The sequence below is a fragment of the Saccopteryx bilineata genome, chromosome 4, assembly GCF_036850765.1.
Source record: "Saccopteryx bilineata isolate mSacBil1 chromosome 4, mSacBil1_pri_phased_curated, whole genome shotgun sequence".
Classification (NCBI taxonomy): Eukaryota; Metazoa; Chordata; class Mammalia; order Chiroptera; family Emballonuridae; genus Saccopteryx; species Saccopteryx bilineata.
Window position 1 is genome coordinate 3,609,517 of NC_089493.1, and position 27,605 is coordinate 3,637,121.

Consider the following 27,605-nt stretch of genomic DNA (forward strand, 5'->3'; position numbering starts at 1 on the left):
GAACATCGGATTTCAGCCTCTATGCAATCAAATCCTATAGAAATGTTCCTCTTTCTCTCTCTCTCTCTCTCTCTCTCTCTCTCTCTCTCTTATTCAGGGAGAGGTGGGGAGACAGAGACAGACTCTCGCATGAGCCCCAACTGGGATCCACCCAGCAAGCCCACCAGGGGGCGATGCTCTGCCCATCTGGGCCCTTGCTCTGTTGCTCAGCAACCAAGCTCTTCTTAGCATGTGAGGAAGAAGCCTTGCAGCCATCCTCCACACCCGAGGCCAACTCACTCCAATCGATCCATAGCTACAGGAGGGGTAGAAAGAGAGAAGTGAGATGGGGAGGGGTGGAGAAGCAGATTAGGTGCTTCTCCTGTGTGCCCCGGCCAGAATCGAACCCAGGACTTCCACACACTGGGCCAAGGTTCTATCACTGAGCCAACCAGCCAAGGCTTAGACCAGTTTTTCACAGAGAAGACTAACAAATGTATTAAGATGGCCCTGGCCAGTTGATGCCAGGTCAAGGGTGCGGAGGATGGCTCCATGGCCTCTGCCTCAGGCACTGGAATGGCCCTGGTTACAGCAGAGCAACGGCCCAGATGGGCAGAGCATCGGCCCCTGGTGGGCATGCTGGGTGAATCCCAGCCGGAGCATGCAGGAGTCTGTCTCTTTGCCTCCCCACTTCTCATTTCAGAAAAATTAAAACATAAAAACCCAAAACGTATCAAGAGACTGAGTTTCATACCCTATTTGGTGGTCACAGAAACCATATATTGCTTTGAAGAATTAAACCAAGGCCTCTTTCTAGAAAAATAAATAGTTATCTGCTAAGGACTTTATTTTATTCTAATTCAAATATTCTTTCAGGATACAATGATACTATCGATAATAAAAAAAATACCCAGAATAATATGGAATTTCAAGGTAAGAAAAAAAAATTTAAAAAAGAGGTTTTAACAAACCTTCCAAAATTAAACTTGAATTCAGATTTCTTTCTATTCTAAATAAGGTGGGGGTTGTTTAAAAACCAGTTGAAGGCCCTAGCTGGTTGGCTCAGTGGTAGAGCGTCGGCCTGGCGTGCAGAAGTCCTGGGTTCAATTCCCGGCCAAGGCACACAGGAGAAGCACTCATCTGCTTCTCCACCCCTCCCCCTCTCCTTCCTCTCTGTCTCTCTCTTCTCCTCCTGCAGCCGAGGCTCCATTGGAGCAAAGTTGGCCCGTGTGCCGAGGATGGCTCCATGGCCTCCACCTCAGACGCTAGAATGGCTCTGGTTGCAACAGAGCAGCGCCCCAGATGGGCAGAGCATTGCCCCCTGGTGGGCATGCTGGGTGGATCCCGGTCAGGTGCATGCGGGAGTCTGACTGCCTTGTTTCCAACTTCAGAAAAATACAAAAAAAACAAAAAAACAAAACCAGTTGAGAATTCAGCTAATGATGTCACAAAAAGAACATTTCATGCCTAAGTGGCTTTGCCTGCTCTCACATTTGGTTCTGTTTAGACAGATTAACGCCCACAGGGTCCTTGAGCGCTGCAGCCTACTGACCAGGGATGCTCGTTTCGTATGTGAGAAGCCACCACACCCCGATACTGACCAGCAGATGCCCCAATGTCAGCTGCTCTGCGCAGCCTCGAGCCTCATTCCTGCAGTATATCTGAAGGGCCAGGATCTCTCTCTTGCAGCAATTATCCTTAAACACCTGAAATAAAAAGAGAGTTACTTTGCAGGGTTAGTATTTCTTAATCTCCACATGCTGCTCCTTTCGGACAATGCGAATCCACTTTAGAAAAACCATGAAAGCATCTCTTAAGTGGACCTCAGAAAGCGTGAAGGACCATCTTAATTTCTAACATCTCTAAGTAGGAAGAAAGAAGCTGCCCTCTCACTGAGACACAATTTCAACAAGTCGACCTTAACCCTCGCCTTTCATTAGACAGGCCAGGCGAAAACAAGGGACTCTGCACTCTACAAGATCACCGAGGGGCTCCCGACATTTCCATTCACTCCCGACAGGCTCTCCGGGGGAGCACATCGGGATTGAGGTCACTTCCAGGAGCTGGCACTGCGCACCTGGGTCATGGGACAGGGGCAGAGCCCGTCGGGCCCGGGGCTTCTTAGCTGCCTGCAGAGAAAGGACTGCGGAGGGTCACACCTCGCAGGCTGCTAAAGAACACCGATTTTGGTTCCTTCTCTCACAACTCACTTTTTTACCAAAAAAAAAAAGTAGGGCCTGCTACATTTTTTAAAAAGTCTTTTAAAATATATATTGCAAGCAAAGACTAAGTTTGATCCAACAATGAAAATGTTCCCCCTTTCCACATGAAAACCCTCCTCTCTTCAATTTTATTTCCCCTGTAGGAAGCAGGTCCGCTCACTCCCTCTAACCACGCAGTCCCTTCTGCTAACACTGTGAGGGGGGGACAGACAGGGGTCCAGGATCCCTTTCTCAGCTCCACAGGCAGAGAAATAGAATCGACACCTGTGAAGAGTTAAAAATAAACTAATTTGGAGTCAAATCTAATCTTTTCCAAACATAACATTTTTAAAAGGTCAATCATTTAAGGCAGGGGCAGTCAACCTTTTTATACCTACCACCCACTTTTGTATCTCTGTTAGTAGTAAAATTTTCTTTCTTTTTTTTTTTTAATTTATTCATTTTTTTAGAGAAGAGAGGGAAAGACAGAGGGAGAGAGAGAGAGAGGAGAGACAGAAAGAGAGAAGGGGGAGAGGAGCTGGAAGCATCAACTCCCATATGTGCCTTGACCAGGCAAGCCCAGGGTTTCGAACCGGCGACCTCAGCATTTCTAGGTCGACGCTTTATCCACTGCGCCACCACAGGTCAGGCAGTAGTAAAATTTTCTAACCGCCCACCGGTTCCACAGTCATGGTGATTTATAAAGTAGGGAAGTAACTTTACTTTATAAAATTTATAAACCAGAGTTACAGCAAGTTAAAGCATATAATCATAAGTACTTAGCAAGTACTTTATGTCAAATTTTCGCTGTTTGGTAGAATAAATCTTTATAAAACAACTTACTATAGTTAAATCTATCTTTTTATTTATACTTTGGTTGCTCCGCTACCACCCACCATGAAAGCTGGAATGCTCACTAGGGGGCGGTAGGGACCAGGTTGACTACCACTGGTTTAAGGTATGAAAATCAATAGAACTTTTTTAAATTTTGTTTTTAGATTTTACTTATTGATTTTAGAGAGAAGAAAGAGAGAGATAAAGAAAAAAGCAAGGGGAAGGGAGGAGTGGGAAGCACCAACTCACAGTTGCTTCTTGTATGTCCCTTGACCAGGCAAGCCCGGGGTCTCAAACCAGCAGCCTCAGCGTTTCAGGTCAACGCCTTATCCACTGTGCCACCACAGGCCAGGCCAGGCCAGGCCAGGCCAAAACAGGTATTTTTAACTGGTAAGAAGTAGGCTTCCTTTTTGCATCTGACTTTAAGTCACTTCAGTTTAATTTTACAGATAAAAACATACATTGAAAACATCAGAATGACGGAAGCATAGCACTCAGAGCTGAGACAGAGCTAGGACAGTGACCTTGACTGGGCCATAATCCAGCTGAGGGTCTGAGGGCCTCAGTGCCTGCCCATCATCAGGGACCTGACCTCGGTCTCCCAGGGCCCAAGGTCCTCTCGAGGACCCAGGCATCAGTCATCTTGTTTATAAAACTAGGACTTTTTCTTCTGCTATCCATGCCACTGAAAAATAGGAATAATGCTGAGTAATGAAATGAGGACACTAAAAGGCCACCTTAGCCTGCTGCTGTGACCCTCAGTCACATGCTGAGATGTATGTTAACAAGGTAACAGGTTAGTGACTAGATTAAGACAAGAGATAGAGCTGAGCTATTTATTTTTCTTAAAAACAATCCCTCCCCTGTTACCAATCCCAGTTTTCAGAAGCAGGCAAATGCTTAGAAAGAAAAAGCAGATGGACATCTGGCCAGTTTCGTTATTAAACCATGCCAGGCAGAGGCCACCAGATGCCGGGTCCTGCAGCCCCGGGCGCCCGCTGCCACAGCCGCAGACCACCGTGCCCTGCTGGGCTGCAGACCTAGTCTGCAAAGTGCTTCAGACAGGGAGGCTCCAGGGCAAGCATTTTATTGTAAAATTTAATGACCTGCATTTAAAAGAACTGTTAGGTTCATTAATCAAAACACCAGGACCACAGATTTTTATTGATATTTTAAGTACTTCAGTGAGTCATTTCAAATGGCAAGTGAGCCTGGGAGGGCGAGTGGGTGGCCGCCCTGGGTGGCCCCTGCACTCCGACAGGTGCCTCTGGGACACTGGTGAGCTCTCCTGGCACAGTCACCTGGGGAGGGGAGGGGCTGAAATCTCACACATGTAAACTGGGGGCAGGGGGCTGGAGGACAGCACACGCCCACTCCCTGCTCCCCTCTGGGGTCTCAGGAAGCCACCGCTCCCACGACAGGTGAGGAGAGGCTTAGAGGGTAAAGCAGCTCACAGACGGCACACCAGCCCTGTGTGTCCAGGTGTGTACACACCAGTTCCTGACTCAACCTGCTGCCCCGACTGTCACACTGAGATAAACTGGGAGCCCCAGAGCACTGTGTGCACGCTACCCAGTTTCAAACACATGGCACACAATTCACAGAAAAACCGAGATGCCTGGCCTGTGGTGGCGCAGTGGATAGAGCTTTGACCTGGAACGTTGAGGTCGCAGGTTCGAAGCCCTGGGCTTGCCTGGTCAAGGTATATACGACAAGCAATCGATGAACAGATAACGTGAAGGAGCTATGAGTTACTTCCCACTCCCCTTTCTCACCTCTCTCTGTAAGACCAACAAATAAAATATATTACAAAAGAAAAACCGAGAATACCTTATCTTTAACGATGCTCTCTTGACACGCAGTGCACTTGGGGCTTGAGGAGCTGAGGGGAGACACACACGTCAGAGCGCAGGCACCCCCTCCCACCCGGCGCGGGCCCTCCCACCCGGCGCGGGCCCTCCCACCCAATGCACCCCCTCCCACCCGGCGCGGGCCCTCCCACCCGATGGCCCATCAGCCGCAGGAAGCGCGCCAGCCACCAGGGCTTTGGGACTTTGGGACGCCAGGGCGAGTGTGGTTGAAATGTGAATCCACAGGAAAAAGGGGCAAAGACGTGTTCAGTGGAAATTTTTCATCAGGAAGCTGAGCAGACTAGCCAGGTCAGTCCCATTGGAAAGCCCCTCTCAGTTAAAAGTGAAATTTCACTTCAGAAACCAAAACCAGCTCCCAGGGAGGGGGGGGGCTCTTCAGCGTGAGCATCTGGGGCATCAGCAGCCAGGCGTGCTCCACGGCGCTCTCCCCATCACGCAGTGAGAGGCAGAGCCGCTGCGGGATTTAACGACCTAGTCTCCCAAGCCACCGTCACCCCTAAACTCAGGACGTGAGCCAAAGCTGCCCTCTCCTGGACTTCCTGTGCCTGGAAACCACCTCCTAGTGTCCAGCCAGCATGGATGCCGGGCGTGCTGGTGGCGGAGGCGTGGGGGGGAGGTGGCAGTGTGTGCCGGGCCATGGGCACAGGAGAGCCAGGGGCTGAGGGGGTGGAGAGGAACGTGTCTCAAAATACCAACTTGTTCATTTAGATGACACCAATTTAACATGGAGCTTGTGCTAAACGTGTCTGTTCATCACATTTAAAATCTTTTAAAATCACACCTCTCCACATCCTTAGACCCCCGAGGCTGAGCAGCACTCAGGTGGGAGGCAGACACCTGCAGACCATGGAGCAGGAGGAGGGGCAGGGGCAGGAGTAGGAGGAAGGGCAGGGGCAGGAGGAGGGGCAGGGGCAGGAGCAGGAGGAGGGGCAGGGGCAGGAGTAGGAGGAGGGGCAGGGGCAGGAAGAGGAGGAGGGGCAGGGGCAGGAAGAGGAGGAGGGGCAGGAGCAGGGACAGGGGCAGGAGTAGGAGGAGGGGCAGGAGCAGGAGGAGGGGCAGGAGGAGGGGCAGGAGCAGGAGTAGGAGGAGGGGCAGGAGCAGGAGGAGGAGGAAGGGCAGGAGGAGGAGGAGGGGCAGGGGCAGGAGGAGGAGGAGGGGCAGGGGCAGGAAGAGGAGGAGGGGCAGGAGTAGGAGGAGGGGCAGGGGCAGGAAGAGGAGGAGGGGCAGGAGGAGGAGTAGGAGGAGGGGCAGGGGCAGGAGGAGGAGGAGGGACAGGGGCAGGAGTAGGAGGAGGGGCAGGGGCAGGAGGAGGGGCAGGAGGAGGAGTAGGGGGAGGGGCAGGGGCAGGAGGAGGGGCAGGAGCAGGAGTAGGAGGAGGGACAGGGGCAGGAGCAGGAGTAGGAGGAGGGGCAGGAGTAGGAGGAGGGACAGGGGCAGGAGCAGGGGCAGGAGGAGGGGCAGGAGGAGGGGGAGGAGCAGGAGCAGGAGGAGGGGGGGGGCAGCAGGAGGGGATGGGGCAGGGGCAGGAGGAGGAGCAGGAGGAAGGGGAGGGGCAGCAGGAGGGGGAGGGGCAGGGGCAGGAAGGACAGGCCGGAACAGGGACAGCCAGCTCACCACCTGCTGGCGGGTCCCCGAGCTACAATCAGGTGCCAAGCTTAGGAAACTCAGGTGCTTGGAGTCCACTCAAGAGTGACTCTACCCTAGCCCCACGCTCCGGGAGCTGGGTGCACTGTTTGGGACCAGTGGACAGGACCACAGCTGGAAGTGCCCAGAGGAGGGTGACAGGAGGCAGGCCAGCAGCTGGGCTCGGTGGTGAGTCAGGTGAGGAGGGGACACCTTCCCAGACCCCCGTGCCCTCATGGAGACAGAACATGAGTGTACCCTGCTGTAACCCTCGGCCTGCGGTGAAGACAGCTTCCTGGCCAGTGTTACCTGCTGAGACCTCCCATCCCTCTACAGCAGCATCGACGCTCAGTGACCAGCGCTCCATGGGCTCGGCATGTGCTCCACTCATGCCTGCTGGGCCGGCACTCACACTGGACTCCCACTCGGGTCAGGGGCATGTCTGGTCCTTCCTGCAGACCCTGACCTCTTCCACCCTGACTCCAGAGCACACACCCTTTAAGGGCTCCTGTCGTTTGCTGACAGGTGCCTCTCCCCCAAGAAACCATAAGCTCCTCCAGCAAAACTCAGCAACATGCGCGAGGGACACTAGAGATGGAGCCCCAGGGACAGGGGACCCCAGGGACAGATGACCCAGGGAGAAGGGACCCCAGGGACAGGGGACTCTAAGGATGGGACCCCAGGGGCAGGGGGCACCAGGGACAGAGTGGCCATGGCCTTCAAGAGACTTTAGAGGAGGTACTTGGGGGAGGAGAAGACCAGTCCGTAGGACAGGGCTGGGCGGTCCAGGCCACAGTCACAGAGGCCCCATAAACTCAGGGGTGGGTCCCTACATGACTCATTCATCTGGGTTTCTCAGAGCTCAGACCGTCGGCCCGCTCCGGAGAAGGTGAATGCGCAGACGTGCGGGGGCGGGGCAGCACCCACCTCAGCACCGCGGCCATGCAGCTGTCACAGAAGCGGTGCCCGCACTCGGTCTGCTTCGGGTTGCACAGTACCAGCCGGCACTTCTCGCACTTGTACTTGTCCTCCACCGTCTTCACGAACCGCTCCTTGTAACCTCCTTGCTCGGGGACCAGCACCGACGTCCCAGAACTGCGGTCGGGGTGCAGCTTGAGGGGTGGGTTGGTCTGCAGTGAGCTGGAAGGATCCATCTTTTTACTTGACTCCATTTTAAGAAAGAGGAATTCTGCCAGGAAAGAACAACAATCAGTAAACAAAGCGCTATCCCGTCATCCCGCACAAGACAACAAACATGGCGTCAGGAAAGCCGCCTGCCCAAGAGACCAGCTCTCTTTCGGTTTTAAGTGAGATTGCAGAGCGCACAGTGGGCACACTTGGGTTAGTTTTATGTTTTCTTTTTTTAGGTGAGAGGAGAGAAGATAGTGAGACAGACTCCTGCATGCACCCTGACCAGGATCCACCCAGCAACCCCATCTGGGGCTGATGCTTGAGTACCAAGCTATTTTTAGCACCTGAGGCCAACATCCAGACCAGCTGAGCTGTGCTTGGTGCCCAGAGCCAATGCTTGAACCAATCAAGCCACTGGCTACAGGAGGGGAAAAGGGAGACAAAAGGGACAGTAAGAGAAGAGAGGCAGATGGTCGCTTCTCCTGTGTGCCCTGACCAGGAATCAAACCAGAGACGTCCATGCTAGGCCAACACTCTATCCACTGAGCCACTGGCCAGGGCCCACACTTGGGTTAGTTTTAATAAAATGGAATACTACAGTGAGAGTGTGAAACTTCTTGCAAAGCCTATTTGAAAAACCAAAAAAGTTTTAGAAATGGCCTCAAACAGCCAGCAAGCCTTGGCTCACTAACCAGAGCCCGTTCACTAAGATGCTGAGGAGGAAGGTACCCAGTGCTCACTTTGGCTGTCAGAGAACAGGATGAGGAAGGTGCCAACCTGCTCGCCCCTCCCCCCACTGGGCACCTGCATCCAAATGTGCTAGGTGCTTCCCTCCTGGGACACACTCCCCACCTGATTCTCAAGGAGCCCGGCCTGGCCAGCTGCCCTCGCTGGCCGCCCTCGGCCCTGTCAGCGCTGCTCCGTGGCGTGGCCCACCTTCTAGGACCACAGGCTTATTTATCGTCCACAGTGTCTCTCCCTGCGGGAGAAGGATCCCTGATGACATGGTGAGGATCTGTTTGGTCGACTGACAAACCCCAGGTCGGTCCCTAAAGCGGTGCGTGGTGGGTAGAAGGTCTCGATAAAAGGTGAGTTCCGAGCCCCTCGACCACACTGCATTTCTGTGAGAGAGCCGACTCTTGGGGGAAAAGAAAATGCCAGCTTTCACATCTGACCTGAGAGCTTCACACCTGGAGAACCCACACTTAGACTGCAGCTACTACCACCTCAGTTCCGTCTTCTGTCCCAGAGCTTAGGAAGCTGTGTGTTCAATGAAAAGTTTTTAATGAGAAACATTTGCTTCTTCAGAGGTGAATTCCTATGTCAAGTATGACAGATGACCAGCATCCGAGCCAGTGACAAATCCTGTGTCCCTCCCTACAGCACGTCCGACTCTGTGAGGAAGTGAGGAGGGCAGCGCGGGAGCCTCAGCTGTGCAGCCGACTGAGGCCAGGGGGGCAGCTGCAGAGGGCACGAGACAGAGAGGCGGCCCCTCAGAGCCCTGTCCGAGGCCCGTTCGGCAGGCCTCGCTCTCGGCATGGCCCCTAGGGCCTCTCACAAGCCCTCCCCAGCGTCCCCTGTGTCCTGCCCTGTGCATGGCCAAGGACACACCAGGCCACTTCAACTCACGAGTCACAGCGGGGAAAGGACCAGGAGAAAACTGCCCCTAACAGGCAGGGCCACAGAGACCGAGAGCTGAGCACGGGGGCCCGAGGCTGCAGGAGGTGGGGTGTCTGCGGGTGGGTGTGGGGGCTTCTCGCTGGGTAACGTCATGTTCTGGAACTCAGCGGTGGGGATCTCGCACTACTCTGGAACTAAAAGCCACCAGAACATGTACTTTAAACCAGTGTTTTTCAACCGCTAATCTGAGGACCAGTCTGCCAGAATCTCATGCCAGTCCACGAAAGAGTTAACCACCCTGATGCTGTATGAAGATTACAGAGATGGGTCTGCAGGCCAGCAGCTGAAAACCACTGCTTTCAACTGTTCTAAGTGACTACACTGAGTTTGGTTAATTTGTGACATTAATATAGAGCAGGTGACGTCACGGAAATGGCGCCGTGAGCAGCGCGTCCGACAGATCTCCCCTAAATCACAACAAATTTATCAACTAGAAACAGAAAAATTTATCCTCGGAGCATTCCGGAGTTCCACACAAACTGAAAGCGAAAGGACTCTTATCACTTGAATCTGAGAGATGAGGGTGTGGAGGAAGCTACTGCAGCGACGTTCATTCAAGCCGCGAGGGAGTGCGCCTGTGTGCTATCAACAAGACCACCCTCAGATGCCAATAAGAAAGAGGAAATCAAATATTATGGATACAAAAGAAAGAGAGGTAACACAAATAGATGTGGAAAAATCTATGGAGAAAAGACTTAACATATTGGAAGCCTTGGAGCTAAATGACAGAGAATTTAAAATAGAAATCTTAAAAATACTCAGAGATATACAAGAAAACACAGAAAGGCAATATAGGGAGATCAGAAAACAACTCAATGAACACAAAGAATATATTACCAAGGAAATTGAAACTATTAAAACAAATCAAACAGAAATGAAAAACTCAATTCACAAGCTGAAAAACGAGGTAACAAGCTTAGCTAACAGAACAGCCCAGATTGAGGATAGGATTAGTGAAATAGAAGACAAACAACTTGAGGCACAACAGAGAGAAGAAGAAAGAGACTCAAAAATAATAAAAAACGAGAAAGCCCTACAGGAATTGTCTGACTCCATCAGAAAGAATAACATAAGAATAATAGGTATATCAGAGGGAGAAGAGAAAGAAAATGGAATGGAGAATATACTCAAACAAATAATAGACGAGAACTTCCCAAACCTGTGGAAAGAACTAAAGCCTCAAATTCAAGAAGCAAACAGAACACCGAGTTTTCTTAACCCCAACAAACCCACTCCAAGGCACATCATAATAAAGATGACACAAACCAATGACAAAGAAAAAATTCTCAAGGCAGCCAGGGAAAAGAAGAGTACAACATATAAAGGAAGGCCTATTAGATTATCATCAGATTTCTCAGCAGAAACTCTACAAGCTAGAAGAGAGTGGACCCCAATATTTAAAGCCCTGAAAGAGAGGAACTTTCAGCCAAGAATACTATACCCATCAAAGCTATCCTTCAAGTATGAAGGAGATATAAAAACATTCACAAATACAGAAAAGATGAGAGAATTTATCAACAGAAAGCCCCCACTCCAGGAAATACTAAAGGGGGTTTTCCAACCAGATTCAAAGAACAAAAGAAAACAACACCACAAGTAACAGCTCCACCAAGAACACAATAAAACCAAACTTAAACTGTGACAACAAAGGAAAAAAAGGGGGGAGAGGATGGAGATTAACAGTAGCAAAGGACGATGAAGTGCAGAAATACTTATAAGATAGGGTACTACAATGAATATGGTAGGTACCCTTTTCATTACTTAATGGTAACCACCCTTGAAAAAACCACCACAAAAACACTTGACTTAAAAAAGGTAGCAACAGAGGAAAGAAGTATGGAACACAAACAAAAACAAATGATAGAAAAACAAAAGAGAAGAATTAAACTAGATACAAAACTAACAGAAAGCAATTTATAAAATGGCAGTAGGGAACCCACAAGTGTCAATAATTACACTAAATGTAAATGGATTAAACTTACCAATAAAAAGACACAGAGTAGCAGAATGGATTAAAAAAGAAAATCCAACTATATGCTGCCTACAAGAAACACATCTAAGCAACAAGGATAAAAACAAATTCAAAGTGAAAGGCTGGAAAATAATACTCCAAGCAAACAACACCCAAAAAAAAAGCAGGCATAGCAATACTCATATCTAATAATGCTGACTACAAGACAGAAAAAGTACTCAGAGACAAAAATGGTCATTTCATAATGATTAAGGGGAAGTTGAATCAAGAAGACATAACAATCCTTAATATATATGCACCAAACCAAGGAGCACCAAAATATATAAGACAGCTACTTATTGACCTTAAAACAAAAACTAACAAAAATACAATCATACTTGGAGACCTCAATACACCGCTGACGGCTCTAGATCGGTCATCCAAACAGAGAATCAATAAAGATATAGTGGCCTTAAACGAAATACTAGAACACCTGGATATGATAGATATCTACAGGACACTTCATCCCAAAGCGACAGAGTATACATTTTTCTCTAGTGTACATGGAACATTCTCAAGAATTGACCATATGTTGGGCCACAAAGACAATATCAGCAAATTTAGAAAAATTGAAATTGTACCAAGCATATTTTCTGATCATAAAGCCTTGAAACTAGAATTCAACTGCAAAAAAGAGGGGGAAAAACCCACAAAAATGTGGAAACTAAACAACATACTTCTAAAAAATGAATGGGTCAAAGAAGAAATAAGCGCAGAGATCAAAAGATATATACAGACAAATGAAAATGAAAATACAACATATCAGAATCTCTGGGATGCAGCAAAAGCAGTAATAAGAGGAAAGTTCATATCACTTCAGGCCTATATGAACAAACAAGAGAGAGCCGAAGTAAACCACTTAACTTCACACCTTAAGGAACTAGAAAAAGAAGAACAAAGACAACCCAAAACCAGCTGAAGAAAGGAGATAATAAAAATCAGAGCAGAAATAAATGAAATAGAGAACAAAAAAACTATAGAAAAAATCAATAAAACAAGGAGCTGGTTCTTTGAAAAGATCAACAAAATTGACAAACCCTTGGCAAGACTCACCAAGGAAAAAAGGCACAGGACTCAAATAAATAAAATCCAAAATGAAAGAGGAGAGATCACCACAGACATCATAGATATAAAAAGAATTATTGTAGAATACTATGAAAAATTATATGCCACCAAATACAACAATCTAGAAGAAATGGATAAATTCCTAGAACAATACAACCTTCCTAGACTGAGTCATGAAGAAGCAGAAAGCCTAAACAGACCAATCAGCAGGGAGGAAATAGAAAAAACTATTAAAAACCTCCCCAAAAATAAAAGTCCAGGCCCAGACAGTTATACTAGTGAATTCTATCAAACATTCAAAGAAGACTTGGTTCCTATTCTACTCAAAGTCTTCCAAAAAATTGAAGAAGAAGCAATACTTCCAAACACATTTTATGAGGCCAACATAACCCTCATACCAAAACCTGGCAAGGATGGCACAAAGAAAGAAAACTACAGACCAATATCTCTAATGAATACAGATGCTAAAATACTAAACAAAATACTGGCAAACCGAATACAACAACATATTAAAAAAATAATACATCATGATCAAGTGGGATTCATCCCAGAATCTCAAGGATGGTTCAACATACGCAAAACGGTTAACGTAATACACCATATCAACAAAACAAAGAACAAAAACCACATGATCTTATCAATAGATGCAGAAAAGGCTTTTGATAAAATACAACACAATTTTATGTTTAAGACTCTCAACAAAATGGGTATAGAAGGAAAATATCTCAACATGATAAAGGCCATATATGATAAACCATCAGCCAACATCATATTAAACAGCATAAAACTGAGGACTTTCTACCTTAAATCAGGAACAAGACAGGGTTGTCCACTCTCTCCACTCTTATTTAACGTGGTGCTAGAAGTTCTGGCCAGAGCAATCAGACAAGACAAAGAAATAAAAGGCATCCATATCGGAAAAGAAGAAGTAAAGGTATCACTTTTTGCTGATGATATGATCCTATACATCGAAAACCCGAAGGACTCCACAAAAAGATTATTAGAAACAATAAACCAATACAGTAAGGTCGCAGGATACAAAATTAACATACAAAAGTCCATAGCCTTTCTATATGCCAACAATGAAATATTAGAAAACGAACTCAAAAAAATAATCCCCTTCACGATTGCAACAAAAAAAATAAAATACCTAGGAATAAACATAACAAAGAATGTAAAGGACCTATATAATGAAAATTACAAAGCATTGTTAAGGAAATCGAAAAAGATACAATGAGATGGAAAAATATTCCTTGTTCTTGGATAGGAAGAATAAATATAATCAAAATGGCCATATTACCCAAAGTAATATACAAATTTAACGCAATTCCCATCAAAATCCCTATGAGATTTTTTAAAGAAATGGAACAAAAAATCATCAGATTTATATGGAACTATAAAAAACCCCGAATAGCCAAAACAATCCTAAGGAAAAAGAATGAAGCTTGGGGGCATTACAATACCTGACTTTAAACTATATTATAGGACCACGATAATCAAAACAGTATGGTATTGGCAGAAAAATAGACACTCAGACCAATGGAACAGAATAGAAAGTCCAGAAATAAAACCACATATATATGGTCAAATAATCTTTGATAAAGGGGCCAATAACATACAATGGAGAAAAGAAAGCCTCTTCAACAAATGGTGTTGGGAAAACTGGAAAGCCACATGCAAAAGAATGAAACTCGACTATAGCCTGTCCCCGTGTACTAAAATTAATTCAAAATGGATCAAAGACCTAAATATAAGACCTGAAACAATAAAGTACATAGAAGAAGACATAGGTACTAAAATCATGGACCTGGGTTTTAAAGAACATTTTATGAACTTGACTCCAATGGCAAGAGAAGTGAAGGCAAAGATAAATGAATGGGACTACATCAGAATAAAAAGTTTTTGCTCAGCAAGAGAAACTGATATAAAAATAAACAGACAGCCAACTAAATGGGAAATGATATTTACAAACAACAGCTCAGATAAGGGCCTAATATCCAAAATTTACAAAGAAGTCATAAAACTCAACAACAAACAAACAATCCCATAAAAAAATGGGAAGAGGACATGAACAGACACTTCTCCCAGGAAGAGATACAAATGGCCAACAGATATATGAAAAGATGCTCAGCTTCATTAGTTATTAGAGAAATGCAAATCAAAACTACAATGAGATACCACCTCACCCCTGTTATATTAGCTATTATCAACAAGACGGGTAATAGCAAATGTTGGAGAGGCTGTGGAGAAAAAGGAACCCTCATTCACTGTTGGTGGGACTGTAAAGTAGTACAACCATTATGGAGGAAAGTATGGTGGTTCCTCAAAAAACTGAAAATAGAACTACCTTATGACCCAGCAATCCCTCTACTGGGGATATACCCCAAAACCTCAGAAACATTGATACGTGAAGACACATGTAGCCCCATGTTCATTGCAGCACTGTTCACAGTGGCCAAGACATGGAAACAACCAAAAAGCCCTTCAATAGAAGACTGGATAAAGAAGATGTGGCACATATACACTATGGAATACTACTCAGCCATAAGAAATGATGACATCAGATCATTTACAGCAAAATGGTGGGATCTTGATAACATTATAAGGAGTGAAATAAGTAAATCAGAAAAAAACAAGAACTACATGATTCCATACATTGGTGGAACATAAAAATGAGACTAAGAGACATGGACAAGAGTGTGGTGGTTACCAGGGGTGGGGGAAGGGAGGACATGGGAGGGAGGGAGGGAGAGAGTTAGGGGGAGGGGGAGGGGCACAGAGAACTAGATAGAGGGTGGCGGAGGACAATCTGACTTTGGGCGAGGGGTACGCAACATAATTTAATGACAAAATAACCTAGACATGTTTTCTTTGAATATATGTACCCTGATTTATTAATGTCATCCCATTACCATTAATAAAAATTTATTAAAAAAAAAAAAAAAAAGAAATCCCCCCCAAAAAAAAAAATAGAACATCGCATACTCCATTTTTTTTTAGAGATTTTATTTATTGATTTTACAGAGAGGATAGAGAGAAGAGGGGAGCAAGAAGCATCAACTCATAGTAGTTGCTTCTCGCATGTGCCTTGACCAGGCAAGCCCAGGGTTCAAGGTAGATACTTTATCCACTGCGCCACCGCAGGTCAGGCTAGAGTGTCACATTCTTTAACATGTAAGACTCTGAAACAGAAACAGCACATGCCTGACGCAGGAGTCTGAACTCTGATTTACAGCAGTACACGTTCTCGGGAGGGAACAACCAGGACACGAGGGGTGAAGGGAAAACTAAGCTCCTTCCCTGAGGCGGACAGACCGTGGGAACCACATCTTCTTTCACATGAGAAGCAGACATGGCCCCTTATTCCCACCCTGTTTCCAGGCCTCTCCGAGAGATCCTGGGTAGACCATCTGCAATTCTGCAGCATGGGACACAGAGAGGCCAGATCCTCTGGCCAGTGGAGGTCAGAGAGCCCGAAGAGGACTGGGCTGTTTCCTCAGCCAAAGCCTTTCTTCAAAATGCCCCTTCTCACAATTAGGTGAGAAAAAGAAATAAAAGGCATCCAGACTGGAAAGAAAGAAGTAGAACTATTTTTATGTTCTGAGGACATATATAGATAGAACACATTAAGAAATAAACCACACACACACACACACACACACACACAAAGAAATAAACCAAGCCGGCGCAGTGGACAGAGCACTGGCCTGGAATGCAGAGGACCCAGGTTCAAAACCCTGAAGTTGCCAGCTTGAGTGAAGATTCTTCCAGCTTGAGCATGGACTCACAAGCCTGAGTGTGGAGTTGCTGGCTTGAAACCTAAGGTCGCTGGCTTGAGCAAGGGGTCACTCGCTCTGCTGGAGCCCCCCTACCCCCCCATCAAGGCACATATGAGAAAGTAATCAATGAACAACTATGGTGCCACAATGAAGAATTAATGTTTCTCATCTCTCTCCCTTCCTGTCTGTCCCTCTTTGTCTCTCTCTTGCTAAAAATAAATAAATAAATAAATGACCCAAAATCTAATTGAACTAATTAATAGACTTGTTTTGCTAAGCTGCAGGATATAAGGTCAATATGTAAAAATCAACTATAGTTCTATACACTACAACAAATAATCCAAAAATGATATTCTGGCTTTGATCCCCAGTCAGGGCACACGAGAGAAGCAACCATCTGCTTCTTTCTCCCTCCACTCCCCTCTCCTGCAGCCAGTGGCTCAATTGATTCAAGTGTCATCCCCAGGCACTGGGGATAGCTCAGTTGGTCCGAGCATGTCAAACCCAGGTGTTAAAAATAGCTCAACTGATTCAAGCATCGGCCCTAGACTGGGGTTGCTGGATAGATCCAGGTTGGGGCACATGCGGGAGTCTGTCTATCTCCCCTCCTCTCACTTGAAAAAAGAAAAAGACCATATACAAAGTCATGCAAGGGAGAAACCACTGAGTGAATCTGCTTCAGTTTCCCTCTCACTGATGTAACAGGGAGATTAAAAACCTCAAGATCACCAAAAAAAATAAAATTTCTATTTGTAGGACCAAGTTTCCAATAGTAACAAGGGAGGGCAAGGTTTCCACTATAGCGTCCTGCACGCAACCAGGCAAACAATGACAGTCAACAAAAGTAAGATTGCATTTTTATATTATTTACCTTTGTGAGCCACCTTGAATTCCTTCTGAAATCAGGTAGGGTGTACATAAATTAGGCAAACTCAAAATTGGTCACAATGTTAAGAACAGACTAGTGAGCGAAGTCAACAAAAATGGTGTTGAGAAGTCCCGCGTTCGATTCCCGGCCAGGGCACACAGGAGAAGTGCCCTTCTGCTTCTCCACCCCTCCCCCTCTCCTTCCTCTCTGTCTCTCTCTTCCCCTCCCGCAGACACGGCTCCACTGGAGCAAAGTTGGAACGGGCGCTGGGGATGGCTCCATGGCCTCTGCCTCAGACGCTAGAGTGGCTCTGGTTGCAACAGAGCAACAGTCCAGATGGGCGGAGCATCGCCCCCTTGGTGGGCATGCCAGGTGGATCCCGGTCGGGCGCATGTGGGAGTCTGTCTGACTGCCTCCCTGTTTCTAACTTTGGGGAAAAAAATAATGGCGTTGAGTAAGGAAATCCAAAAGTCCACCCTTCAATAAAGAGCAAGAATAAACCAGTAGCAAAGCCTGTCAGAAACAACTTTTTTGGAACTCTTAAAAACTAGCCAAAAGCTTGCAGGAATCAGAGGAACACTTAAACAAGAGAAATGATCTAATCTTGCTAAGAATGGTGAGCTCAGTGGCATCTGACCTCAGCCTCGCCCAGCACCTAGGAGGCAGCATCAGGGAAGAACCGCCCTCGACCTCACTCAGGCACCTGGTGTGGCAGGTATGCAGAGCAGAAGAGACCTCACCTGCAAAGAATGCTGCCGGTTTGTTCTGACCTATCGGGGCTCTCTAAGAGACTACTCAAAAGGTGTGCCCTTCCTTCACACAACTCAGAACTCCCCCAGTGCCGAGGGCTGCTGGGGGCAAGGGGGGGGCTCACAGACACCATTTACAAGCAAAAGCATTGGTCCTGCTGCCTGGGGAGTCAGTGAGAGCTTGGGCAGGCAGTGGACCACGTGAGGGCTGAGAAGGAAAGCTGGGAGACAGGCTCTGAAGAGCTCGGGCATATTCCCGGGGATCTAGGAGGCCACACCAACGCCCGGGCTGTGTGTGCATGCTCAGGAGAGACCCGAGAAGGCCCAAAGCTCTCGCCTCTGGCTGACCTTCCGGTTCTGCACAAACAGGAAGTGACGGCTATGGTAGGGTAGTCAACTGAAAAGAATGGGAGATAATTCTGGTTCCAGGCACTTGAGGAAATCTCTTGCCCAGTCACTAGCTGACCACTACACTAAGGGAACCGACTTCAGCAACCACATATGATAAAGAATAAAAACTTGACAAAATTCACTCAAAGAATCCATCACACAGACAACTGTAACAAGTGCTAACGACACATCCTAAAGGGGGGAAAGTCTCATCTGCAGATCAGCCACATTAGAATATTCAAAATATCCAACTGTCAATAAAAAGTTATAAGGCATGCAAATAAAGAAGGACGTATAACCCATACCCAGTGCAACTTACAAAGACTTTAATTCGGCTATTTTGCATATGTCCAAAGAACTAAAAAAACCCATAAAATATGTCACATAAAATAGAGGGTATATTAAGAAGATAAAATGTTATAGGCCCTGACCGGTTGGCTCAATGGTAGAGCGCTGGCCCAGCCTGTGGAAATCCCGGGTTCGATTTCCAGCCAGGGCACACAGGAAAAGCGCCCATCTGCTTCTCCACCCCTCCCCCTCTCCTTTCTCTCTATCTCTCTCTTCCCCTCCCACAGCCAAGGCTCCATGGGAGCAAAGTTGGCCTGGACGCTGAGGACGGCTCCATGGCCTCTGCCTCAGGCGCTAGAATGGCTCCAGTTGCAGCAAAGCAACGCCCCAGATGGGCAGAGCATCGCCCCCTGTTTGGCACACCGGGTGGATCCTGGTTGGGTGCATGCAGGAGTCTTGTCTACTGCCCCTGGCTCCTCACTTCAGAAAAATTTAAAAAAAAATTTTTTTTAAAGATAAGATTTTAAAAGAAATCAAATACAAAATCTGGAGTTAAAAAAAAGCACAATAACGGAAATGAAAAACTCACTATAGGGACTCAACAGCAGAGCTGAGCAGGTGGAAAAAAGAATTAGAGAACCTGAAGATAGGTCAATGGAGATCTGAAGATAAGTCCATTGAGTGTATCCAGTATAAGTAATGAAAGAAAAAAATACTAAAGAAAAAATGAACCCTGGCTGGAGACTCAGCTGGTTACAGCCCTGGTCTGCAAACCGCAGCCCGTGAGCCACATGTGGCTCTCTGGCCCCTTGAGTGTGGCTCTTCCACAAAATACCACGTGCAGGCGCTACCTCGATAAGGAATTATCTACCTATATAGTTTAAGTTTAAAAAATCTGGCTCTCAAAAGAAATTTCAATTGTAGTACTGTTGATATTTGGCTCTGTTGACTAGTGAGTTTGCCGACCACTGATTAGAGCATCATCCTCATACACCAAGGTTGCAAATTTAATCTCTGGTCAGGACACAAACAAGAATCAGCCAATGAGTATGTAAATTGAAACACAAAGTTGATGCCTCTCTTTCTCTTTCCCTTCTCTCTCTCAAATCAATAAATTAAAAAGTTAAATAATAAAAAACAAAAAGAACAGTGTCAGAAACCTGTGGGGCACCATTAGTCATACAACAGGGGCAGTCAACCTTTTTATGTCTACCGCCCACTTTTGTATCTCTGTTAGTAGTAAAATTTTCTAACCGCCCATCCGTTCCACAGTCATGGTGATTTATAAAGTAGGGAAGTAACTTTACTTTATAAAATTTATAAAGCAGAGTTACAGCAAGTTAAAGCATATAACAATTACTTACCAAGTACTTTATATCGGATTTTTGCTAAGTTTGGCAGAATAAATCTTTATAAAACAACTTACTATAGTTAAATCTATCTTTTTTTTTTTTTTTGTATTTTTCTGAAGCTGGAAATGGGGAGAGACAGTCAGACAGACTCCCGCATGCGCCCGACTGGGATCCACCCGGCACGCCCACCAGGGGGCGAAGCTCTGCCCACCAGGGGGCGACGCTCTGCCCCTCCGAGGCATCGCTCGTTGGGACCAGAGCCACTCTAGTGCCTGGGGCAGAGGCCAAGGAGCCATCCCCAGCGCCCAGGCCATCTTTGCTCCAATGGAGCCTCGGCTGTGGGAGGGGAAGAGAGACAGAGGAAGGAGAGGGGGAGGGGTGGAGAAGCAGATGGGCGCTTCTCCTGTGTGCCCTGGCTGGGAATCGAACCCGGGACTTCCGCACACCAGGCCAACGCTCTACCACTGAGCCAACCGGCCAGGGCCTAAATCTATTTTTTTATTTATACTTTGGTTGCTCCACTACTGCCCAACATGAAAGCTGGAACACCCACTAGTGGGCAGTAGGGACCAGGTTGACTACTACCGGTCATACAACATATATATAAATATTTTGGGAATCCCTCAACAGACTCCATTTAGGCTAAACTCCAAGGGACCCCATGCTAGTACACACTGTAATTGAACTGATGAAAGAGAATTTTGAAAGCAGCAAGAAAGAAGCAACTCCTCACATACAAAAATGTCTTCAATAAAATCAACAGTTTATCTCTCATCAGGAACTGTGGAGGACAAAAGACAACTGGGATGACACATTCAACCAGAATCCTATATCCAACCAAACTATCCTTCAGAAATGGAGAGGCTTGACAAACACTAGAAAACTGAATCCAACAGCCTATTAAAGTATTATACACTGTGACCAAGTGGGATTTATCCCAGAAAGGCCAGGTGGTTCAATACAAGAAAAGCGGTTAATGTAATGCACTACTTCAAGAGAAGAAAGGGGAAAACCACGTGATCACCTCAACTGCCATAGAAAACGTGTCTGACAAAACCCATCACCCTTTCTGATAAAAACCCTCAAAAAACAGGAATAAATGGGAATTGTCTCAACATGATAAAAAAATCCATGAAATGCTCAAACTTATTTTTTATTCAGTGAGAGGAGGGGAGGTAGACAGACAGACTCCCACATGCGCCCCTACAGGGATCCAACCGGCAAGCCCACTAGGGGGTGATGCTCTGCCCATCTGGGGCATTACTCCGTTACTCAGCAACCAAGCTCTTCTTAGTGCCTGAGGCAGAGGCCATGGAGCCATCCTCAGCACCTGGGCCAACTTGCTCCAATTGAGCCATGGAAACACCCACACTTAATGGTGAAAAACAGACCCCCCCACTAAGATCAAGAAGAAGAAAGGGATGAATATTATCACTGCTATTTTTTTTAAACTAATGGTTTTGTTTTTTTAAAGACTTTATTTATTCATTTTAGAGAGGAGAGAGAGATAAGGGAGTAGCAGGAAGCTTCAACTCCCATATGTGCCTTGACCAGGCAAGCCCCAGGGTTTTGAACTGGCAATCTCAGCATTCTAGGTCAACGCTTTATCCACTGTGCCACCACAGGTCAGACTATCATTGCTATTTGACATTACACTGGAGGTGCTAGCCAGGATAATTAGGCAAGAAAAAGAATAAAAGGTATCTAAATCAGAACAAAAGAAATGCAACTATCTCTCTTCACAGATGTCATGATCCTATGTATAGAAAATCCCAAAGAATTCAAAGAAAACAACTAGAGCAGGATACAAGACCAATACAGAAACATCACTGTGTCTCTCTTACCCAGCAATAAACATTATGAAAAATATTTTTTTAAGCCCTGGCCGGTTGGCTCAGCGGTAGAGCGTCGGCCTAGCGTGCGGAGAACCCGGGTTCGATTCCCGGCCAAGGCACATAGGAGAAGCACCCATTTGCTTCTCCACCCCTCCGCCGCGCCTTCCTCTCTGTCTCTCTCTTCCCCTCCCGCAGCCAAGGCTCCATTGGAGCAAAGATGGCCCGGGCACTGGGGATGGCTCTGTGCCCTCTGCCCCAGGCGCTAGAGTGGCTCTGGTCGCAACATGGCGACGCCCAGGATGGGCAGAGCATCGCCCCCTGGTGGGCAGAGCGTCGCCCCATGGTGGGCGTGCCGGGTGGATCCTGTTCGGGCGCATGCGGGAGTCTGACTGTCTCTCCCTGTTTCCAGCTTCAGAAAAATGCAAAATAATAATAATAATAATAATAATAATTCCATTTACAACAGCATCTAAAAGAATAAAATACCTAGGAATAAATTTAAGCGGAGGTGAAAGATTTGTTCACTGAAAACTACAAAATAATTGCTGAAAGTCAAAATAATAATAATAAGGCAATGACAAGCTACAGGACGTTTGTTTATTTCAAAACAAATCTATATACATGGATTGGAAGACTTAGTATCGTTACAAAGGCAATACTACTTGTGATGGTTAATTTTTTAAAAAGATTTTTATTTATTGATTTTACAGAAAAAGGAGGGGTGGGGAATGAGAAGTAGCTGCTTCACTCTACTTGTTCACTGGTGGCTTCTCGCATGTGCCTTGACTGGGCAAGCCCAGAGTTTTGAACTGGTGACCTCAGAATTCCAGGTTGCTCTATCCACCGTGCCACCACAGGTCAGGCTATCATGGTTAATTTTATATATCAACTTGACTAGGGCACGAGGTGCCTGGAGATTTGGCCAAACATTATTCTAGGGGTTTCTGTAAGGGTTTTGGATGAGACGAACGTTTAGATTGGTAGACTGAGCAAAGCAGCTGCCCTTCCCAGTGCAGAGGGGTCTCACTCCATCAGCCAAAGGTGGAGGTAGAACAAAACAGCTGACCTGTCCCCAAGGAAGGAGGGTTCTTTCTGCCTGACTGCCTGCACACTGAGACATGGACATTTTCCTGCCCTCGGACTAGAACTGTCAGCTCGGCCTGGGTCTCAAGCCCACTGGTCTCTGGACGGGAACAAAGTCACCTGCCCTCCTGGTTCACCAGCTTGCCAGCTCATCGGGAACTGCCCGCCACCACAGCTGCATGAGAGCCAATTCCTTATGGTAAACATCTCCTTCTACACACACACACACACACACACACACACACCCTGGTTCTGTTTCTCCGGAGCTCTCTGCAAAAAACACTATGCAAAGTGACCTACATGAGCAACACAATCCCCACCAAAATTCCAACGCCCTTTCCTTTACAGAAATAAAAAAATCTGATCTTCAAATGGATACGAATTGCAAGGGACCCCAAAAGGCCAAAATGATACTGAAAAAGAAAAACAGAATCTCTGGGACAACTTGGGTAACCACAGGCAGAAGAGTGAACCTGGACCCCTACTTTACTCCATACATACACACAAACTAACGCAAAATGGACCAACAACTAAACTAGAAGAGCGAACACCATAAAACTCATGGAGAAACATAGGGGTGTAAATCCTCATGACCTTGAATGGGGCAAAGGATTCTTGATAAACATCAAAAGCAGGCCCTGGCCGGTTGGCTCAGCGGTAGAGCGTCAGCCTAGCGTGCGGAGGACCCGGGTTCGATTTCCGACCAGGGCACATAGGAGAAGCGCCCATTTGCTTCTCCACCCCTCCGCCGCGCTTTCCTCTCTGTCTCTCTCTTCCCCTCCCGCAGCCAAGGCTCCATTGGAGCAAAGATGGCCCGGGCGCTGGGCATGGCTCTGTGGCCTCTGCCTCAGGCGCTAGAGTGGCTCTGGTCGCAATATGGCGACGCCCAGGATGGGCAGAGCATCGCCCCCTGGGGGGCAGAGCACCGCCCCTGGTGGGCGTGCCGGGTGGATCCCGGTCGGGCGCATGCGGGAGTCTGTCTGACTGTCTCTCCCTGTTTCCAGCTTCAGAAAAAAGAAAAAAAAAAAAAAAAGAAAAAAAAAAACACATTCAACAAATGAAACAGATAATTGGACTTCACCAAAACTGAAAACTGTTGTACATACAAAGACATTATCAAGAATGTGAAAAGATGGGCCCCGGCCAGGTGGTTCAGTGGACGCAGCACCAACCTGGTGTGCCAGCGGTTGAGAGAGAACTGAACACACATGTTTATACAAAGACTTGTACACGAAGGTTCACAGCAGCAATGTTCATTGACAGAAATCATTAACAACAATCATCAATATACAGAAAGGATTAATAGCCCAAATACCCATCAAGAAATGACCAGATAACAAAATCTGGTGTATATACATACACACACAAACACACACAATGTATTATTATCTAGCCATAAAAAGGAATACAATACTAATGCATGCTACATCATAAATTAACCTTAAAAACATTATGCTATGTGATAAATGTCAGAGAGAAAAGGCCACATATTGTGTGATTTCATTTATATAAAATGTCTAGAACAGGCAAATCCAGAGAAACAGAAAGTACATTAGTGGTTGCGGGGGTTGGGGGACGACAATGAACAGTGACTTCCTAGAATAAAAATAAATCTAAGGAACTCAGACACCCTAATCTCTCTTTTTCACACACTGCCTTATTGATAAGCCTCTTTAGCAATCTCAGCAGAAAAATTGTGTTAGCAAAAACCACAACATTGAAACCAACTAACACATGACACAGTATGACTGGAACTAATCTGATACACTTCTATTCATGTTTAGATCATTGTATGTATTTTAATGGAAAAATGGGAGAGGAGGGAAGATATCAGAAGGCAAGGGAAAAAATTAAGCTTGAGGAAATGTTTTCAATGAGATGCAGAGAAGTGACCGAAGGACAACTGCCCACACGAGACGTGGACCACAGCACATGCCAGGGCGGACAGCGAGTGGATGCCCGCTGCAGTCGGCCACGTGCTGACCCCAGGCTGGAACCAGTGTAACTCGAGCACAGTTACAATGCTCAGACCACCATCGAAGGCCCCAAACTCAAACCACTATGAAAAGGAAGTTTGTTGGTTCCTACTATAAATCTCTAAAACAATCGTAAAATTTAAATGCTAAAATTTTTCTAAAATATTTGTGATGGCATTTCAAATCCACAACCTGATCATCCACACCAAGCTGTAGGTGGGCCAGGAGTTCCACGTGTGTCGCCACACGGGCTGAATGCCGGGGGTGGGCAGTAAGTAAGCAAAGCGGCGTCTCTGGAACCTTCCAAAATGGGGGACTGGGGAAACTTCTGACTAGATTTCTTGATTTAAGTATAAACACCTTATTTCACCTGCCTTTACATGGATGTAAGACAGTTAAATTTGGCCCTGGCCGGTTAGCATAGCTGGTTACAGCGTTGTTCCAAATGGCCAACTTCGCGAATTCCACCCCGTCAGGGCACAGATGGGAAGTAATCAATGAATGCAGAACTAAGTGGAGCAACAAATGAATGTGTCTCTCCATATCTCACTCTCTCTCAAAACAATCAATAATAATAACTTAAATTCTACTTTAATCGGAAAGTTTAGCTGTGACAATTACAGGTTAATGAAATTCTGTAATATTTATAGTAATGGTGGTGCTGGAAGAAAAGTTATGCAAACTCAGTCCAATGCATTAAAAAGGGTGCTGGGTGAGGCTGCAATTAGGGACTCGTGACTGCTGTTTAACAGCCCGATTTGGGGAAGCAGCTCGGAGGTTACAACACCCAGAGTGGCTGCTGTACGAGCCTCCGCTTATGACATCAGGCTGGGTAAGCGGTGGAGCCCAGGGCTCAGCCAGTGCCTCCCGGTCCCATCCTCAAGTTTGGAAACAGGATGCTTGCTTCCACACACATAAAGAACAAGGTTCCGCTAGACAGGAACAACAGACACGCTGCACAAAGAGAGCAAAGGAGGCCACACTAGAGGGGAAGTCTGTGGCTAAAAAATGGTACACGGTCCGGTCCGTGCACGGGCAGCTGAGCAGCAGCCCAGACCAGAGCCTCCGGGAAGCAGCCTCCAGGACGGAGCTGGCATCCCTATAACTCTGATGTTGCAGTTTCCTTTGAGTAGAATTGTTACTCTTTGATTACATTATTGACTGCTTGCCACATGTTTAGGCATGAACTTGTTATATTTGGAGGCCATATTTTTACCCAAATGAAAAAACCCCCACAAAACCTCATTTGAGAAAACCACTCACTCCCCAAGATGTTCGTTTCTATCCGGCCAGCACTCGGGAAGCCCCCCTCACTTAGAAATGACCGAATGGCCGGACTGGGCTCCTTCCACCCCCCTCAATGCTTCCCTTACTCCAGTGATTCCTCGTTCACTCCCTGCGTCTGTGATTGCAGTCCAGCTACGTTTTACTGGGAGACCAGAAACTGGAAACAAAAGTACATCTGCTGACAAAGGGTGTTCCAAGACTGGGAAAGCCCGGGGAAAACCAAAAAAGGGAAGCATCAGATAAACAAAGAAAATGACTCCTGCCAGCAAGAAAGTACTGAACACACAGGGTGTGAAAACAAGCTCAGCTCCAGCCTGGCCCAGTCCAGCCGGGGAATGGATTCCCATCCCCGCAATTCCACGGAGGGCGGCGAGGATCGGGGCAGACAGGTGCCTGTAGACCGGTCTCTGGCGATGCACCTGGACGCAGGCGTCATAGAATCCCGACTCTCACCCCACCCGATGCCAGTGCTCTGCCCACGGAGTGGAGGTGCCGATGGCTAACCGGCCCAGGGACAGAACAAGACCAGAGGAGACTAGATTCTCATCCAAACAGGCAACTCATAGTCATAGATTAAAAGCCCTGCTTAGGAGAGACCAGAAGAGAGACAGACACAAACAGACAGACGGACGGATGTAGGTGCAAAGCTAGGAAAACCCCAGTTAGTATACTGATTAAACCATAGTATAAAACTTGGGACTTAAATCCTTTAGGAAAACAATAGCTATTTAAGGCCCAGCACTGCCAGTATCCCTTAGTTCATATGACTTAGCTTATCTTAAAAGCGTTCATTCAAGGCCCTGGCCTGTTGGCTCAGTGGTAGAGAATCGGCCCAGAGTGTGTAAGTCCCGGGTTCGATCCCCTACCAGGACTCATAGGAGAGGCGTCCATCAGCTTCTCCACCCCTCCCCCTCTACTTTCTATCTGTCTCTCTTTCTTCCCCTCCCGCAGCCAAGGCTCCACTGGAGCAAAGTTGGCCCTGGCGCTGAGGATGGCTCCATGGCCTCCGCCTCAGGTGCTAGAATAGCTCTAGCTGCAACCGAGCAACACCCTAGATGGGCAGAGTATCACTCCCTGGTGAGCATGCCGGGTGAATCCCCATTGGGCGCATGCAGGAGTCTGTCTCTCTGCCTCCCCGCTTCTCACTTCAGAAAAATACAAAATAAAAGAGCGTTCATTCAACTATCTGCAAAGCCGCTGTGCCTGTGCTGGCCTGGGGCCATTGTCCCGCCACCTAGACCAGAGGGGCTCAGAGGGCTCAGTCCACTGGCACACAGCGAGAGCGGGGCCGCGGCCAGGTGGACGAAGCCCCGAGGCGTGCCGGACTGGAAGCTGCAGGGAGCAAGGCTGCTGTTCCTGGAGCACGGGGTCCACCGGCAAACATGAGCGAAAAGCACACACGCCGGCCAAGTCAAGTGACGGATTACAATACTGAAGTCACCTTTTAGAATAAAGCACGAAAAGAACTGGCTCTTATCCTGTTCTGTTTTGCAGACTCCCATTTGCACCCACGGTCTACAGACAGGGGCTGCACAGGTGTTGATCAAGAGCCTCTGCCCCTCCCTCCTACGCTCACGGGGCCAGAGCATCTCCTCCCCCCACG

The 27,605-nt window shown here is 47.0% G+C and overlaps 1 protein-coding gene across 6 annotated transcripts in view; it reads right to left on the reverse strand.

Moving 5' to 3' along the window:
* The window catches only part of TRAF3 (TNF receptor associated factor 3), a 131,482-nt gene that overhangs the window by 26,679 nt on the left and 77,198 nt on the right, over positions 1–27,605 (reverse strand). For 5 of the 6 annotated variants that reach the window (XM_066274767.1, XM_066274766.1, XM_066274763.1 and 2 more), the window contains 3 exons: positions 7,436–7,697; positions 4,845–4,896; positions 1,581–1,685 (listed from right to left, as the gene is read on the reverse strand). In XM_066274767.1, the coding sequence (XP_066130864.1) occupies positions 1,581–1,685; positions 4,845–4,896; positions 7,436–7,680 (402 nt within the window). In that variant the 5' untranslated portion in view covers positions 7,681–7,697. Of the gene's footprint in view, positions 1–1,580; positions 1,686–4,844; positions 4,897–7,435; positions 7,698–8,491; positions 8,529–27,605 lie in introns of those variants that run through there. The other variant, XM_066274769.1, reaches the window with a different exon arrangement.